Source organism: Vanessa atalanta, chromosome 17 (genome assembly GCF_905147765.1).
Source record: "Vanessa atalanta chromosome 17, ilVanAtal1.2, whole genome shotgun sequence".
Taxonomy (NCBI): Eukaryota; Metazoa; Arthropoda; class Insecta; order Lepidoptera; family Nymphalidae; genus Vanessa; species Vanessa atalanta.
Window position 1 is genome coordinate 2710974 of NC_061887.1, and position 18462 is coordinate 2729435.

General features: G+C 33.1%; 1 protein-coding gene across 6 annotated transcripts in view; it reads left to right on the forward strand.

Moving 5' to 3' along the window:
• The window catches only part of LOC125070203 (transient receptor potential cation channel trpm), a 277870-nt gene that overhangs the window by 43942 nt on the left and 215466 nt on the right, over positions 1-18462 (forward strand). The window contains exons 1-2 of one of the 6 annotated variants that reach the window (XM_047679959.1): positions 7063-7077; positions 9884-10112. The exons of the other annotated variants lie outside the window; for them this stretch is intronic. Of the exons in view, the coding sequence (XP_047535915.1) occupies positions 10017-10112 (96 nt within the window). The 5' untranslated portion in view covers positions 7063-7077; positions 9884-10016. Of the gene's footprint in view, positions 1-7062; positions 7078-9883; positions 10113-18462 lie in introns of those variants that run through there. 6 annotated transcript variants of the gene reach the window in all.

Below are 18462 nucleotides of genomic sequence, written 5' to 3' on the forward strand. Positions count from 1 at the left end.
ACCGAAACTGGATCATCATTGCGTTTGTAGACTAGGAAAACGTCTGAACGTCAACGATTAAAATTCGATTGCGATGAACCGACAATTTGATCGTAGAATCAGAACCCTGCAAGCGCCACTCCGTCTGTGACGACTTGCTATTATTACTCAAAATTTTTATATTGTTAAATTCAAATCTATTTAAAAAAATATCAAATGGCTTACCCTGATCGAGTTGGAGGTGACTATTATACATATAAATTAAAAAAAGAAGTAAACTCAATTAGAATTTTCAGAAAGCAACAGTTTCTCCGAAAATTGGAGAATGTAATGAAGTGTACAAACCGTTCAGGCTTGCAAGGGATTAATAGATTACAAATAATGGCTGAGTGGAACGGCGTCGAGATTGATAGCAGCTTTTCCCCGTTGAAAAGTAATTCTGATTTTCCGGACGATTGAACTTAAATAGTTACAACCGTCAGGGACGATGCGATCTTTATATTAAGTCCAAGTATTTCAATTACACGTGTAGATATGTATATATATTTATTGATAATTGGTAACCACTGCTGATAGATATTGGCTCTATAAGAAATATTGACCATTCGTTACATCAACGACGCGCCACCACTCGGTACAAAAGATGTCATGCCCCCTGTGCCTGTAGTTAAACTTACCTTTCAAATAAGGTCACAATAATACTAAGTATTGCAGTTTCGTGGTCGAATGTGATGGCTGGTTGCTACTAACCTAGACGGGCTTCCAAAAAGTCCTACCAGTAGATATATAATAAATTAAATGAATATAAATTATAATATAATAACAATAATAGCCTTTTATTCAGATCACTTAATACGTTACAATAAATTTGAACTTAAAAAAAACGAACGCTAACTCTAAACTAATTAAAAATTCAAACTAATATCTGTATCTTTGGTTATTATTTGTAGATCTGTTTGCCAGTCGGCAAAGGCCTCCTCCAACCTTTTCCATTCACCCCTTTCTTGAGCCACTCTGTTCCACATGACTCAGGAGTCATGACGACGCAAAAAAGATGGGATGACATCCCATCTTTTTTGCGGTCTACCTCCATTCGTCCTCTTATCAAGTGCCCTGTATATAATAAATTATAATAATTATGATATTTAATTTGAAACTATTTTGAATAAAAAATGAGTAAACATAACAGAGTACAACCGTCCCACTGATGGGAAAAGTCTTTATTAAAAATGCTTGGAGTTAATTTCAGCATATTTCTCCATTGCTTGATTGATTTAAATGTCAGAGGTTATTTGTACCTCAAATAAAAAATAAATTGAAGTTTCCTTAATTACTTCCTTATTGATTCCACTTTGATTAATCCATTTGAAAGCAATTTAGTTGAAAGTCTGGTAAAGGAGGAAAGTTTAATATGAAATGTCAAAGACAAAATATAAATTTATCGATTTTATGACGTTTGACGTTTTAGAAAAATTCGTGACAGGTCGTGAACACTTTGCCACATGGATCTTATTCCGGCAAAAGTTGGAGAGGAATCGGTCACGAATTGCGAATTGATTAGAGACTCTACAAGATAAACATTAGGCTGAAAACTAAGCGTGGAGGATATTTTCTATCTTCTCTTATTGCTAGTAAAACTGACAACACACCTGGATGGAACGAAGAGCTGTACTAAATAAACGTTTGAGATTAATTATATCACAAGAAATATTTTTTTTATTAGAACGCGGTGTGAATTAAAACAATAACAAAAAATATGTTTAAATACTTTTTTATAAAACTGTTTATATAATAAAAAGTAGACGGAGGGAAAGGTCGCCTAGAGAGCGCATAACGCTGTACCCTTTCGTGACGATTTCTGCCAGTTCATTCCCCTGAAAATCGTGTAAAATAACTTCGTTTCAAAAATACAGAAAAACTACATACCAGTTTTTATACAGTCTTCTTTTACTGTATAGTTAGAAAAAAATCCAATGGTATTACGGTTTTGTCCAGGGTTTTCGGAGTTTGTAACACCAGTTATTTTAGTGCCGAAAAGCAATACTTTCCGATTCGAATGGTGAATGAGATCTAGATCAAGTTTAATAAGTGGTTTGTATATCTTGTAGATAAATGTGTATAACTGAAGGCTGTGTGTTCGCCTTCAGCTATACACATTCATCTAATAGTGACCGGTTTTGGTACCTTTGTAAAATAAATGACAAAAAAAAAGTTGAGAGGTGTCAAGGGACACCCGGAAGGAACGAAGTTCTTATTATTATAATAAATTATTATTATTTATTATGTACAAAAAACCTTTATACACTCAACAAAAATAATCGTCGCGACACCACACTGTTCAATGCGAAATAGAAATGAAAATATGCTTGGCTTGGCTTGCTTTCTATAAGAGGGAGAGAGACAGACAGAGAAACATGCGCAAGCCGCACAGCTTACAATAGCAAAAAGTGTCGTTACAACTTTTCGTGAGAATTTTTTCCGTCTAACCCCCTGTCACAACGCGCGATAAGGAACTTCGTTCCAAAAGGAAATATCATCTAGTGCCTCCTTATAAAAATAGATATACATATTTTTTTTATGGTTATATGGGCCACCTGATGGTAAGTGGTCACCACCGTCCATAGACAAATGCGCTGTAAGAAATACCATTGCTTACATCACCTATGCGCCACCAACCTTGGGAACTAAGATGTTAATATGTCCCTTGTGCCTGTGATTACACAAATATAATACTATTGTAATTAAATAAATAAGAATCCTTTAGTAGTATTCTACCACTAGTAGGTACTTACTTTATTAAAGGCAGACCTTTATTATACCGTATCGTGTTATTCCAGACGAACGCAATACCGTTTTTTTTAACCCGTAATATTTCAATCGATTTCAGAGCCGCTTATTTGAAAATATGACTAAACTGTCAACCTGACGAATAACTGACCAATATGTCAGTTCTTCCGATATAGGTTTCGACTATCTATTTATCAAGTCGTTAAATACATATATATATATATATATATATATATATATATATATACATATTATACGATTTGAATATGTTCTTTGTACTGTTTTCTCGATATTTGACATATGAAGTTAGCCGTTGGATTGAACTCATTTTTGCTTCAAGAATTATTAAAGTTTGGGTGGACTCAGCTTATAATTTACACGAAGTCTGTATTGTAATAATTGTAAATATCCGATGACAGATATCGTTGCATTGCGTCAAACTGTTTATTACTATTTATTTATTTATATATATATATATAAAAAAAAACTGTATCCGAACGCTTTTCCGCCGTGTTTGATTTGCACACAGACTTGTGCACTATAATCACCTCACAAATATCCTGCGCAGTTGGCAATTCTCCATCGAGTAAACCACAGTGGCTGAAATTGTATTGAGTATTCATTTTGTCGTATAATGCTCTTGCGTAATTGATCAGCCTTCGGAGATTGGTCGCCGTGACCAGAATTCAATGTAGAGGACATTATTATTGACGTCATGTAGACTATCTGTTTTGCAGTTTCAGTGAATACAGTTTTGATTTGCTTTAAATAATGATATCATTGCTCTCATACAATATAGCGTTTTATTCCTCTTAAATAAACTTGGTGAACTCCAGTGAACCTACAGACACAAGGACAAGGTCTTAGCTCCCAAGTTTCTTGACGCATTGGCAATGTAAAGAATTGTTAATGGCCATGGCTATCAGGTAGTCCATTCGCCCGTCCGCCTACCTACACCATAAAAAAGGTCTGCAAGTGTTTTTCGTGGCTCTTTGTATATTTTCTATTGTTTTGAGTGACTTTTTATGTTTTTAATTTCAGGCAGCATAGCAATTTACCTTTTATGATGACTTATGATTACCTAGTTTTAATCAATGCTACTCAGTACACGTGCCGCTGTTACTACTACAATAGCCTTTTATAAACTCCTTAGATCACGGTCAGTAGTAACGATTATGAAGAAACTTTTGTTTCTGTTCGTATTTGAATTAAAAGTTATGTTGAAAAGTTAACGAGCTTAAAAGCTTTGTTGATATTCCACTGTATGTTTGTGACCTATTTTACATTCAGTTGAAAATACGAGTAGTGGTGCTCATTGCACATGGAAACCTTTTTGTGTTTTGATATATTATCGTTGTTACTGAATTATATATCTGGAGTTTATTAGCATAGCATAGCATTTAGTGGAGAGAAAGGAATCCTCTTCCGTTTCATGAGAGTTTAATAGTATTATCTATACTAATATTATAAAGAGGTAAACTTTGTTCGTTTGTATGTTTCTGTAATATCAAAAACTACTGACCCAATTCTAAAAAAAAAGTTCACTGGTAGAAATCAACATTATTTCTAATAGGAGACGGAGGTTAATATAAAAAGTCCCTAAATGACAAAAGTAATGGGCACAGCACGTTTACCGTAAACACACAACACTGGTTTCTTGATTAAACAAATTGCTTGATTGTTGAGCTCTTATTTGCACAGGACTTAACTTATCAAGCCTCTGGCGAACGATGTGACTTTGTAATGGCGTTCAGTATTTAATATTAAATGTCTGATGATCACGCGTTTCGTGAAATGGAAACAGATGAGGATTTTAATAAGTCTATGTAGAATTTCGATTTATAACTAATAAAAATTATATAAAAATCAACCTAAAAGCTTATTTTAAATTTAATTTAATTATTTACTTTTAGTATTTTATGAGTAGACGTGGCATATTTTATTTTTTCCATTATTTGATTTAAATATTGTATTCAATGTAATTGGATGATACATATCATATATATATGAAATGTATAGATGTTCAGTAAACTTGGAGTTTCTAGTATCAGATTTCCATAAAAAAAGGTTGCATTTTCTTTGATCACGATTACGTAACGCTGTGAAATTTTCATAAAATTTAATCCTGTAACGCGATGATTCGAAAGTTCTTATATGGATCAATTTCAACGGCGAATATTTTATTTAGTCTAATTTAGTTGTTTAGATTTTTTTTAAAGTTATTGGAAATGCTGTGGCGAGCCATAGTTGATTAGTGTCAACTAAAATATTGTTTTACCCGATTCCTCGTTCTCCCATCCCATAAATTAACCTAAACTTTATAGAACCTTTTCATCCTTGATATAATAATAAAGTACTGTTTATATTTATTAATGGTTGATGATTTGATCGTACTATATTACATCATCACGGACATTTATTTAAAAAAGGGTGTATTCTTTTGTAACCAAATTGTCCACAAGGCTTTGCGGAAGAATAGTCAGTAAGTTAATTGCTCATAGTTCTGAGTTTCATGAGCAATATTTTGCATACAATATCTGACCTTAATTAACTTTAAGCCGTTTTACCATGTACAGGCTTTTTAACAAAGTGAAGGTATCACCTGTATCCTGTTACTAATTATCCAGCTAAACTAAAATATTTTGTATTATTGTATTCCAACGGGTTACTGTTGTGTGTGTAGGGTTGTATAAATCCAATATATATATATACACATCATAAAGTATTATAGTTCTGACAATGGCATGTTTGTAAACAAAGTAACCACTTAAATCCACGCAATCCACGTATCCGTCAGCATTTCAACGAGATATAAATATATATGTAATTATTGATCGTATGTGTCTTAAAGGTGTAAACATCTTTGTATATAGTAATGTAGTGCTCGGCGATGAAAGGAAACATAGTAGCGTAAGCCTTTTCGGGCCCCAATGTATAAAAGGAAGTGCCCCCCAGGGGCCTTCGAAAATACTTTGACATGAAAGAATCGTTTATAACCCCATCAGGGGCCATGTTTCTCGCGAAAATCTTCCAAATGTGCATTTGTATATACTGTCCATGCTACTAAGGGTAAGCGAGAAGCTATCTGGAAACAGGCTGTCATGGTATGGGCATGTTATGCGGAGGAATAACGACCATGTTGTGAGAAAGGTTTTGAAAATGGATGTGGATGGATATAGAGGTAACGAGAGGAAACGATGGATGGATTGTGTGAAAGACTATATGATTAGAAAGAATGTTACTTGTGAGATGACGTCCGACAGAGAAGGATAGAAGAAAAAGACAGTAAAATTGGGATAAGGGCAGGAGGATGATGTGCATTCGTATATACATATAGTGACTATTTTGTTCTTCAACCCAACTGTGAAAAATTTACTTTACCTTTCGTTATGCCTTCATTTTACCGCACCCGAAAACAAAGTGGATCTATTGTACCGCATTGTTCCCAAGACCTAGAATCTGCGGAGCTAGCTAACCAGTAATCATTTATCTTCGTTAAACCGATGCCTTTGTTCAATTAGTTTTAGGAGTTAGGTATAAGTAATAATTATTACAAGTATTAAATACAGAAATAGGATCATTATACAGCGCAGATTTAGAGCTTATACGATAGCTTAAGTTTATAAACGAGATTTTAAGCATGACTAACAATTAAAAGGAATAAATAGCAGGCGATCACCATGTTCAAATTAAAGTAAAGTTTCAAAGATTGTGTATATTTTTAAAAATTTTTCGATTCTTGTCAAGATTCGTTCGCTAAACAGCAATTAGTATTGTTGTTTCGGTTTGAAGGGATGAATGAGCCAGTTTTACTACAGACATAAGGAACTGAACATAAATATTAAACCGATGTAGTCAGAAAGCGAGAGCGTTGTACATCACTTAACTCAAACATTTAAAAAATTTACAGATATATCTACAATGACGTAATAGGCTTGTAACCCATATTTTATTATAAGACAAAAGAAAAAAAACATTTCTACTATTATAATTATCAACAATGTCATATCATGTTGACATGTCATAAATGTCAAATATTAATAAAGTAAGCACTCCACTTCAAGGCTACATCGTTTACGTCGAGGTGTTTATTAAATAAAGTCAGTGCGACACGATGCTCCTACGCATTACGCGGTTAATGTTACAATTTCTAGTTGAAAGTGCTCGTGGAAAATTTCTCTGATATACATTTGTACAGTGCGAATAGTGTACATAATATTATTTCGCTTCGAATTCGACAATTTTAGTTGGTTTTAAGGCGTATCTAATATTGTAGTGTAATTTTAGTTAAAAAAGATATTCCCACAAAAAGTAATGTGTTAAGTTTCTATAATAAAACACCTTTATACATAATGTCCACAAAAATGAACGAAAATTTAGAAATCGTACTAAAATGAATACCCTAATAATTGCAAAAAATATAATCTAATTAAATATCGCAACATAGTTTTGCTATTAAATCTAAATTAGAAAAATTAATAATCTACATTTCGATACCTTTTTTTTTGCTTCAAAAATAGTAATATAAAACGTACTATTAGAAAAAAAAGCGTGTAATACTATCCGAACCAATTTTGAAATTAGAATAAAAATAGTTTACTTTCATTCAATTAAACATTCAACAAATCCATGTGTTTAAAATATCTAGCAACACTTTATTAATTACCAAGATAAAAACAATCTTCGTTTATATTATACCGGACTACTGGACGTAGTTTTAATTTTCGTGCTCAGACAGACAACGTTATGTAAGATTTTCATTATATCTTTTATTTAACATTAAACGTATTTTTAAGACGACTTCCGTGGTCGAGTAGTATGTACCCGGTGTAGTGTGTAGTTTTCATGGGTACGCCACTCCGAGGTCCCGGGTTCGATTCCCGGCCGAGTCGATGTAGAAAAAGTTCATTAGTTGTCTTGGGTCTGGGTGTTTGTGGTACCGTCGTTACTTCTGATTTTCCATAACACAAGTGCTTTAGCTACTTACTTACATTGGGATCAGAATAATGTATGTGATGTTGTCCAATAAAAAAAAATGTTAGATAGGCGGACATACAGACCGTTGTCTATACGTCGACAAACATCTTAAATATCTGTAGAATCTATACATATAATAAAATTGGAGTGTCTGTTTGTAATATTAAAAAAACCGCTTTTTATTAAATGCATATGTATACACGTTACATATACCAAGAAAACATTTTTTACAAATTTTGTCCGTCTGTCTGTTTTTCTGTTCGTTTCGCCTAATCTCTGGAACGGCTGGACCGATTTTGATGGGACTTTCACTGGCAGAAAGCTGATTTAATAACGAGTAACTTAGGCTACAGCAATAATTTTTTGTTAAATTAAAACGCGCACGAAGTCGCGGGCACAGCTAGTAGGTAATAAATCTAGACAGACTTATATATATATATTATTGTTACAACAGTTCACAAAAGACTTGGTTGTAGAACTTTAGGCAAGCAATGTTCGTACTTAACACTTTTCACTTATTCTACTTCTAAAAAGAATTAATATTAAAATATAGTTTTAAAGGATGTGTGAAACAGTGCTATTACAGACACAAAAGACTCGACACTCTTGGTTGCCAAGATTAGTAGCAGATGGTCAACAGTTCTTATAGCGCCACGAACACTTACCATCACGTGACCTATATGTTAGTCTATTAATCTTTTACGGCCAAACCACAAATTCGAATTTGATGAAATTCGGTATGAAACAATCTTCAACCTCAAGGAAGGACATATGCTACTTCTCTATACCTAAAACCAAACGATCAATCCCTAAAGCACGAGCAAAGTCACGGGCGACAAGTAATAAATACATTCAAAAAGAACTTGCCGATATGTATATATGTATATAAAAATCAATATAAAAGTAAAACTTAATCAACCTTGCCTCCTAATAGCTCAAATTGAATTCCTTAGCCTGGGAATTCTATTACTGGCCGTTGATGTGAAATTGAAAGATAGTGAAATAATAGTATTAGGCTAAAATAATAACATAAATTAAAAACAAATATATATTAAATTTAATAACAAATTTAATTGACACTAAAATGACACTGATTTACAAAGCTAAGAACGCATGGATAAAAATAATGGCCAACCCTTGGCCAAATGTGCTACACGCACACTGCTAAATTGGTATGAAGTTTGGCGACTCTCAAGCGTAGCTCTCACGCACACCAAAACAATAAAATTGACTCGTTTCAGTTCTTTGTAGGCAACACTAGATAAATAATGTCAGACGTATAGTTGTATTAATAGGTTTTATGTTTGTATTCTATGCGTTTATCGTTCACTCGATTGAGATGAAGCTTCTCGTGAAAGCGAAAGTCGTATAGAATATTTGTTTTGAAAACAGTTTGCCGTTAGTTAATATTATATAACACGAACAAAGGACCGGTTGTGTTGTAAAAATCCAATTTCGTCCATCGCTGCACGCGCCCACACAACCGTTTAGTCGCATTTTATAACTGGCATAGTAAATACTTGTATAATAGAAATATAGAAATTATCTTTCTTTCGTATGTTCATTTCGAAGAAAACTTTCAGAGGTTTTCAAATTGTTTTATTTAATTTCAACACCGCATTTTATATTCAACATAACTAAAACTTATTACATTTTTTTTTGTGTCATATCTTTTTTTTTCTTTTCTATAAGATTTAAAATTCGAAATGTCTGCGAATACAGAATATATTGATAGTATCGGTTTAATTCTTGGTATTTTTTTAAATGCCAACACTAATAACTAACTACTCATCACTAATAAAAGACAATTAAAATATTAATTTGGTACAGAATAGTTAATTAAAAATCTATAAAATTTTGAAACTTTTTATCAGCATTTCTAGGCTTTTGATAAAATGAAAATACTGATAATAGACTTACTTAACTAATATTAATTTAATTCTGATTAAAACAAGAAGACGCCTTTACTTGTTAATTTGTAATAATTAATATTACGTTATCTTAAACTAATTTATTACCAAAACATTTTATTTTATAATAATAAAAAATATAAACCTATATATTATATACTAATATATAATTCGTATGTACAAATACATTCCAACTTAAAATACATTTTGGTTCGTGTTTCGAATTCGAGGGTAGTCAAATATTTCAAAAATAAAATAGACAATGGAAAAAGTAACGATGGAAATAACAGAAGTGACTAAGATTTAGTGAGTTTCATTATTTAGAGACAATTGTTAGTTCAAGTGTTCAAGTTCAAGTTCAAGATGACCTCTCTCGGTATACCCACGGAGGCACCGGTCCACACCATTCTATTTACATCTGCGTATACGCAAAAGACGATCAAAAACATTGTGAAAAAGGTAAGAATTTACTTATTTTTATTTATAACAGACAGGCAGCTGAGGGTTTGAGACATTAAATAGTAAGTAGTCACTATCGCCCATGGAAATTGGTGCTGTTAGAAACATTTGCTTGCACTATCAATGTGCCGCCACATTTGAGAATAAGGCGAAATGATTCCTGTCTGATGACGACATCATCCAGGTAAGGGGTATTTAGTGGTCAAAATTCCACCAGAATCATCAGGGTGTTTTCTGTACGTTTCCCTTGTGTGAACAATAAAGTTACTGCTGATGCAGGCAATAAAGGGATTAGTTAATTGGTGTAACTCATCCAAACGAACTTTTACATACGACTTAATGACAGTACTATTAATTCAAATCAAATTCTTAGTAAATTATTATCGAGATCGCAGCAATTTATTAATTTTTCAATAAAGAGTTATATAACTCTTGGTCTTCTAAGTAGATGATATAGATTAATGAGTACTTCATGATACTGTAACAGCAAGCATTAAATTATTTATTATTAATGAAGGAATTGCGGAAACAGTTCTATGTCAAGCAAAACGAACGATTTCACTGATCGATACACGACACGTCCTTGAAGTAATCCGTAATTAGCGCTGACTAAACAATTACTATAAATTTCGTTCCTTTACTTTTTATTTTTATATTCGAACTAGCTACTCGTCTCGACGTCACACGAGTACAATAAGGGTCTTTAAACAACTTTTATATTGAAAACAAACATGAAAAGAAAAATTATAGTTTTTGTCCGACTAGGAAAGTTATAATTCTCGTCTTTTCTCGATTGTAATATCAATGTTTTATACATACAAAATCTACCTCTTGAATCTCTCTGTTTATTGTTAAAAACCGCGTTTAAATCAGTTGCGTTGTTTACAAGATCCAAACGTTCAGACATAGTACCAAGATGGATGCTGTCTTTATAATAGAGCTATCGACCTCAGAACCATCGAGAGTCAAAGGAGTTTATACGTGAGTTTGATGCAAAACTTTGAAAGCATTGTAATAATAAGTGGTAGTGTTCTGCACAACGGTTTGGATTGATTGATATCAACTCAGACCGTTGCGCAGTGGGTGACCCCACTCACCATTTCTTGTACCGTATAATTGTAATGAATTGTTACTGTTTCTTAGTGCCAATGTTTTTGGAGAGTGGTAACCAATAACCAACAATGGGAACTTTTGCTCGTCTGCCTGCCTATATATTGAATAATGGAGAGATACTGCATTACTGTTGGTGTCACAACTTACGAAATAAAAGTGATTGATTTTTTTGACATCCCCCTACAAAATCCAAGGTAACAACCACTCATCACGTATTGTACCGCCAATAACAGTACTCAGTTTAATTGTGTTCCAGGTTAATGAGTGAGTTATGTACAAGGAACACAACATACTTAGTGGACTTTGTTACCAAAATTGTTGGCGTATTGCTGCTATAAGGAATGGTTAATATTGGACCATGGTCAATTACTACCCATTTGTTCGTCCGTCCAAATTTAAAAAAAATAATCGTTTCAAGTCATCATTACAAAGAGTCACTTATATTTTAACTTTCAGCGCTGTCGGAAGTTATTTGGCTTTAAACAATAATTGAAGTCCGCGCCCGTGACGGGAAGCGGAACTTGAGTTTTATTATAAAAGTTCGTGGTTCCGACACCGGTTTTACTTTGTTGCAAGTTTATGCAAACAATCGCATTAAACTCTGTCTTATGCTATGAGCAATTGCTTTTGATAAATAGAAAACTTTGCTTACAATATCAACTTTCAATTTGAACCATCTGGTCTATTTGAATTTATGAAGTCATTCTTCATTTTTGAGTACAAAGATTTGTATATGGTACATTCCAGTTTTGTTTTCTAGACCAAAAATAAAAAAAAGTAATTTAGTATCTTTTTTTTTTAGTACAGACTGAATAATTAATAATCTATATTTATATTATAAATGCGAAAACAACGCCGTCTGTCTGTTACGGTTTCACGACTAAACCATTGCGGCGAATTTGATGAATTTTGGAAGCAAGTTTAAGCACGACGGAAGAACATATTCTAGTTTTTTGTAAATACTCCTACGTCATTGCGGACGAAGCCGCGAAAACTAACTAAAGTCAAAGCCCATTATTCAATATAGATGTGTCAAAAATTTACCAACGGTTCGGAAACAAACACCTTGGACCTGAGAAGAACCGGCGAATGAAACTCACATACATATTTTACAATTATTAATTATATGACATTATTGTATAGATTGATTGTTAAAATGTATTATGTATACAGGAGCTCCGTTACGTAAATAGATTCTTCGTCTGTACTATATTTAGTCTTCGTTAGAAAAGAGAACAAAAACTATGAAACAATATCACATTAATGTCATTCTGTCATAAAGGTATACGCACTTAACACCTATTTGTTGTGTCTTGAGACATGCGTAATGCAATATGATCCTCTATAAGCTGAAGATTTAGGGTTCCGTAGCCACATGACAAATAAGTTACATATTAAAATTTTTGGAGGGTTAATCTAGAAATATACATTATAGTTTTAACTTGAGACAAACTAAACCTAAACGTTCTTAGAATATATTATATGAATTATATCATAGTTATTACTACATTTACAAGATGATCACTATATATATTTTTTTAAAAAAGTCCCCAGTCCCGTCTATTTGTTTGTCTGAACGCTATAAACTCCATACTGATTTTATGCAGCATTCAACAATGGATGAAGAGATTCACGACAAAGTTTTAGGTTAATTCATTAGAGGTTTGTGTTAATTTTCTGCAATGTGACGATGATTGTTGAAGACGGCGGCAAAATTAGCTGACTGAGAGCTTTTCTGGTGTTCGTCGCTTAAACCAATACAGTTGTATGTATTGCGATATAATCATTCTATTTTAACCCTTATTCTACCCATACGTAGTAGTTAATTTACAATATACAATAAGCAATATTACTATCTACCATTAATTTGGTGTAACGGCTCTCTCTTATTAGTTTAGTCATAAACTGCACAACACTTTATTTTCCACTACTTTACTTTGAGGACCCTAGAAAGAATTTGAATTATAATTAAAGTCAATTAGTAATTTTGAATTATAATGCACCAATATTAATGACAGCAGACCTTTCTTACTGAGTATTAACGAATGGCTTTTTGATTTTTATTATAAGTGCAATTTCGAGTCAAAATAAAACTCATATTAATTAATTAAATATTTTATTTTATTTTAATCAATTGAGATGCTAAAATATTTGTAGGTTTATTTTAGTTTGTGATTTATTATAATATTGTATATTTCCGCTTCAGTAAAACAATGAAATATTCAAAATCGGTAATATTGGTCAGCTTTAATAATGGTTTTATTGTACGGAACCCTTGTTACAAAATATATGCTCAGGATTTTTAAATAATCTCTGATTTATGAAGGCATTGACGTCACTGGCGACAATTATGTACATAAGTAATACCGCGGTGTCTGTGATTTTGTGTGTTTAATTTATTATGTTCGCCTTAAAACAGCTAAAAGGGTTATATTGTTTTCGGTATTCTGGTATGAACTGGTATCTACAAAGTAATGTGAGTTCATTCAGCATTAAAAAAAAAAAATATGGTAATCGAAATAGTAGGTCTGTGTAGGTTAATCAGGTTTGATATTTCTTCTCAACAGATCACAGTTATATGGCCTTCTCTCGCTTGCAATGTTAACAAGCAACTTCCGTTTAAACGTTCTTGGATGTGATTATTTTGTACAATTTTATAGTCAAGTAACATATCATTTTATGACATTTTACGATCGTTTTTTCGGCAAATTTAAAGTTTGTTCGGATAGAATCGATAGCTTTAATCGACTCGTTACAAAGAAACATATTTTATTCTAGCTGCCCTCACTAATCAAATCGCTGGAATAGCTACCATGTAATTGGCTCGTATAAAGTGGTTACCGTCCGACCGTCGCGTCCCGTCTCACATTGGCGCTCACCACCATTTTTACAAGACGTTGAGGATTATAACACTAGTGGGATTCTGCTGAATGGCAGGAGTAGTACATTAGTAGTTGTATGTACATTTTATATATTGTTATAAATTTAAATTAGCAGAATGGTAAAGCAATAAGGCTTACGAGATTTTTTTATAAACAGGCTTTGTTCGGCAGTATACTTTAAATCAGAATCAGGTAGCGGCTTTGTATTAGTATATAATAATGATAAAACCTGCTAATAGTTAGTTGGATCAATAACAATCATAAAATATATAACAATTTCAATGAAGGGTCTGAACTGGACTAGTTTTGTGTATGTAGTTACCCAAACATACAAGCGTTGACTGTGCCAAGTGACGTTAGAATGACGTCACACTTCTCGAGAGTTAAGACTATTTGTTAATTACTTACGTCTTCACGTATAAATGTCATTTAGGGATAGATTAACCAAACTATGATGGCATCTTTGTCTTTCAGATGTCAAATCAATGAACACAGAAAGAGATAAATCTATGTTTAACTAAACACCCGCTAAAGCTAACCCTCGTTTTTGACCACTAATGATTATGATCATTTTTACATAATATATGAGACTGTACATATCCGTAGTACTAACTCTTATATCTCAATTAAATTTGATTGCATAACAGGATTTAGTCATATCGAATATTATTAGCATTTTTTTTAGCATGAGCAGCCTGTAAATTTTCCCACTGATGGGCTAAAGGCCTCCTCTCCCTTTGAGGAGAAGGTTTGGAGCATATTCCACCACGCTGCTCCAATGCGGGTTGGCGGAATACACATGTGGCAGAATTTCGTTGAAATTAGACACATGCAGGTTTCCTCACGATGTTTTCCTTCACCGCCGAGCGTGAGATGAATTATAAACACAAATTAAGCACATGAAAATTCAGTGGTGCCTGCCTGGGTTTGAACCCGAAATCATCGGTTAAGATGCACGCGTTCTAACCACTGGGCTATCTCGGCTCATATCGAATATACGATTGTAAAAATATTGGTATCAAAATAAAAAGATTGCTTCATTCGACTCCACTCAGTAAAGAATTTTATTATTTTGTAGGACGATTGAAAGTATGTATAAAAATAGTTTAAATGACGATCAAAACATATAAGTTAAAAATCGTATAGCGTAAGAGATCTATGTCTTGTTAAAACTGTACACCATTTATTTTATAAATTTTACGCAGAGTATAAATGCGTTGTGGATAGAACTTGACCGCTAATGAAGATCAAATATATTTTATGATGTGGAATCTTAATGTTTTTTTTTTTTTAATATAGTTATATAAATCGGAAGTTTGAGAACATTCATCAAAATATATATACTTTTTCTAAGTACTTTTACAAGTTTCGAATTGGGTGTGAAATTACCACCGGTTCGGATTGTTTGTTCATATTCTACCAATTAGAACGAACAAGTACATCTAATAGATATTATATATAACACGCACGAGCCGAGATGGCCCAGTGGTTAGAACGCGTGCATCTTAACCGATGATTTCGGGTGCAAACCCAGGCAGGCACCACTGAATTTTCATGTGCTTATTTTGTGTTTATAATTCATCCCGTGCTCGGCGGTGAAGGAAAACATCGTGAGGCCACCTGCATGTGTCTAATTTCAACGAAATTCTGCCACATATGTATTCCGTCAACCCGCATTGGAGCAGCGTGGTGGAATATGCTCCAAACCTTCTCCTCAAAGGAAGAGGAGGCCTTTAGCCCAGCAGTGGGAAAATTTACAGACTGCTAATGCTAATAATACGCACGAAATTTATAAATGTACCTATAGCACACAAAGGCACCATTCTGCCTCGAGGGGTCAATTGAAAAAAGTAGCCGGTTCTGCGGTTTAGGTGTGATGAGGTAACAGACAGAGATACTTTCGCATTTATAATATTAGTATATATTATTTCCCATGTGAAGTTGGATATGTAAACAGTCTAAAATAAAAAGGATAAAGAGTTTTAATATAAATATATATTCGATTCAACGATTTAAATCATCTATAAAAAGAATCGCTAGTAACTGTTATCGCGTGTAAAATATACATTTTATAATTCGCCTTGAACGAATCAGATTTTTCCTAGTGCGTTTTTTATTACTGATTTTACGATTGCAGCTAAATTGATCATGTAAAATTTTCCATAGTCGACAGCCCTGTTGATGTTCTTCGATGAAAAAGATCTTATGTTTGCAATGCGTATACGATAAACGTGTTTAATGTCATGGAATAGATATTATATTTGTTTGTATTTTCGTTTGACTTTAGCATTTTTGACGTGTAGTGTGTCATGATATCGAAGCAATATGCTTTTCAACGATATAACTGGACACATTAGTGTAAATTGGCAGTGTAGGTGAGGGTGAAGGATTTTATGCTTTATTTGTTGTATATTATTTTCCGCATAGTAATTATTTTTTCCTTCCCAAGTATGTATATTAAAATAGACGTCGAATGCTCGTTTGAACACAAGTGAGATGCAGTTGGTCAAATAAATGGCTTTACATTGCAAATAGGGAATAAGCAAATTTAATACTAAGTTTTAAGTAATAGATTATTTTTATAATGTATTTTGTATCGATGAGGGTTTAGGTTTAACAACTTTCGACGAACTTGCCTCTGGCAATAAATTTGTGAATAATGTTTACTAAATAAATCGCTATCGTTTTTCGTTATTTTTAATAGCATGCTGTCTGGCATATGAGCCACCTGATGGTGAGTGGTCACCACTGTCCATAGACATTGCTGCCGCAAGAAATTTTTACGACGACTCCTACGACGACGACAATGCGCCCTTTTGGGAACTAAGATGTGCTGTCCTTGTGCCTGTTGTTACACCGGCCCTACAATCCTAGGAAGAAATCCTAGGTATTGTTGCATGTAAGTAAAATATATGCGGTTATTCACAATTCGCTACCACCAAGTAACCTATAAATATAAGTACTATGACCAGCAATAATATATAAACTGAAAACAAGTTTCTTTTTATAAATAGTATCTAAACTGTTAAGTAAAATCCCCAATAAGTTATTTAAAAGAAAAGTCAAAAGTGAACGATTCTGATTCGTACATTGAAAAGTACTATTAAGGTTAACAATTTAATTAAAAGTATACGTAAGACACTTAGCAATAGCGTGCTCCGAACATTGCTCGGCTTGTGTTAAAATTGCGAACGGAGCTACGATAGCAAACTTAATTATGGCCTTTATAAGTTTATACTTCACTTGCTAATTCTATAAAAGATTTAACTTTTGCACTGAAAATACAGTCGACGACGACAAAATTTGGTGCATCTGTAATTTCACCAGTGAAATAATACCTCGGCTTCTATAATATCCTTTTGAAATACAGTCTACATTGTACGGGGAAATTAAGTCACGGTAGAGTTTATGTGTTAGGATTTCGCGTGATAAGCGTCGTATTGTTTCCCTATGAGTAATTGTAATGTATAAAATAACTAAAATAAAAATGAGTATTATTACTAATTATAATGAGATTGAGTGTGTAATGTGGCGGTTTTCTCATACGAATATACTATTATATATTAATAGTTCATATTATGTAATAATATTTTTTTTATGATATCGGTAGGCGGACGAGCAAATGGGCCATTGCGTTGTAAGAATTATTAACCATTCCTTACGTCACCAATGCGCTACCAACCTTGGGAACTAAGATGTTACGTCCCTTGTGCCTGTAGTTACACTAGCTAACTCACCCTTCAAACCGGAACACAACAATACTGAGTACTGCTGTTTGGCGGTAGAATATCTGAATAGTGGGTGGTACCTAGCCAGACCGGCTTGCACAAAGCCCTACCACCAAGTAAATATTTTGTAATATATCATACAACAGCTGTGCTGCGACTTCGTACGCTTTTGAATTTAAAGCCCTACCACCAAGTAAAATATGTAATATATTTACTAGTTTCGGATCAGGTTTTAGTTTTTTAATATATTTTTTTACGTGTTAATTTATTGTAGATAAGTTTATTTTCACATTTCATTCTATGTAATGGTGACCACTTAAAGTCCGACCACTTAAGTAAAAGTCTTCAAATGTCACACTATTGAGCTAAAACCTCTCCGTTTGAAAACATTTTGAGCTTAACGTTTAACAGAGTCAATTTTTAAATGATAGTGAGGCGTCCAAAATTGAGGATTTTTATTGTAGATTTCATTCTAAAAGAAGAAACAGAACATCAAATATAATGAGCGAATCAACCCCAAAACAACAAGTAAAGTTACAATTTAATCAAGCTTCAAAAGTTGTTCATAATTAACGTAACGCTAACTCGAACAAACAAATTCAATTTAAATAAATAGCCTATTCGAGT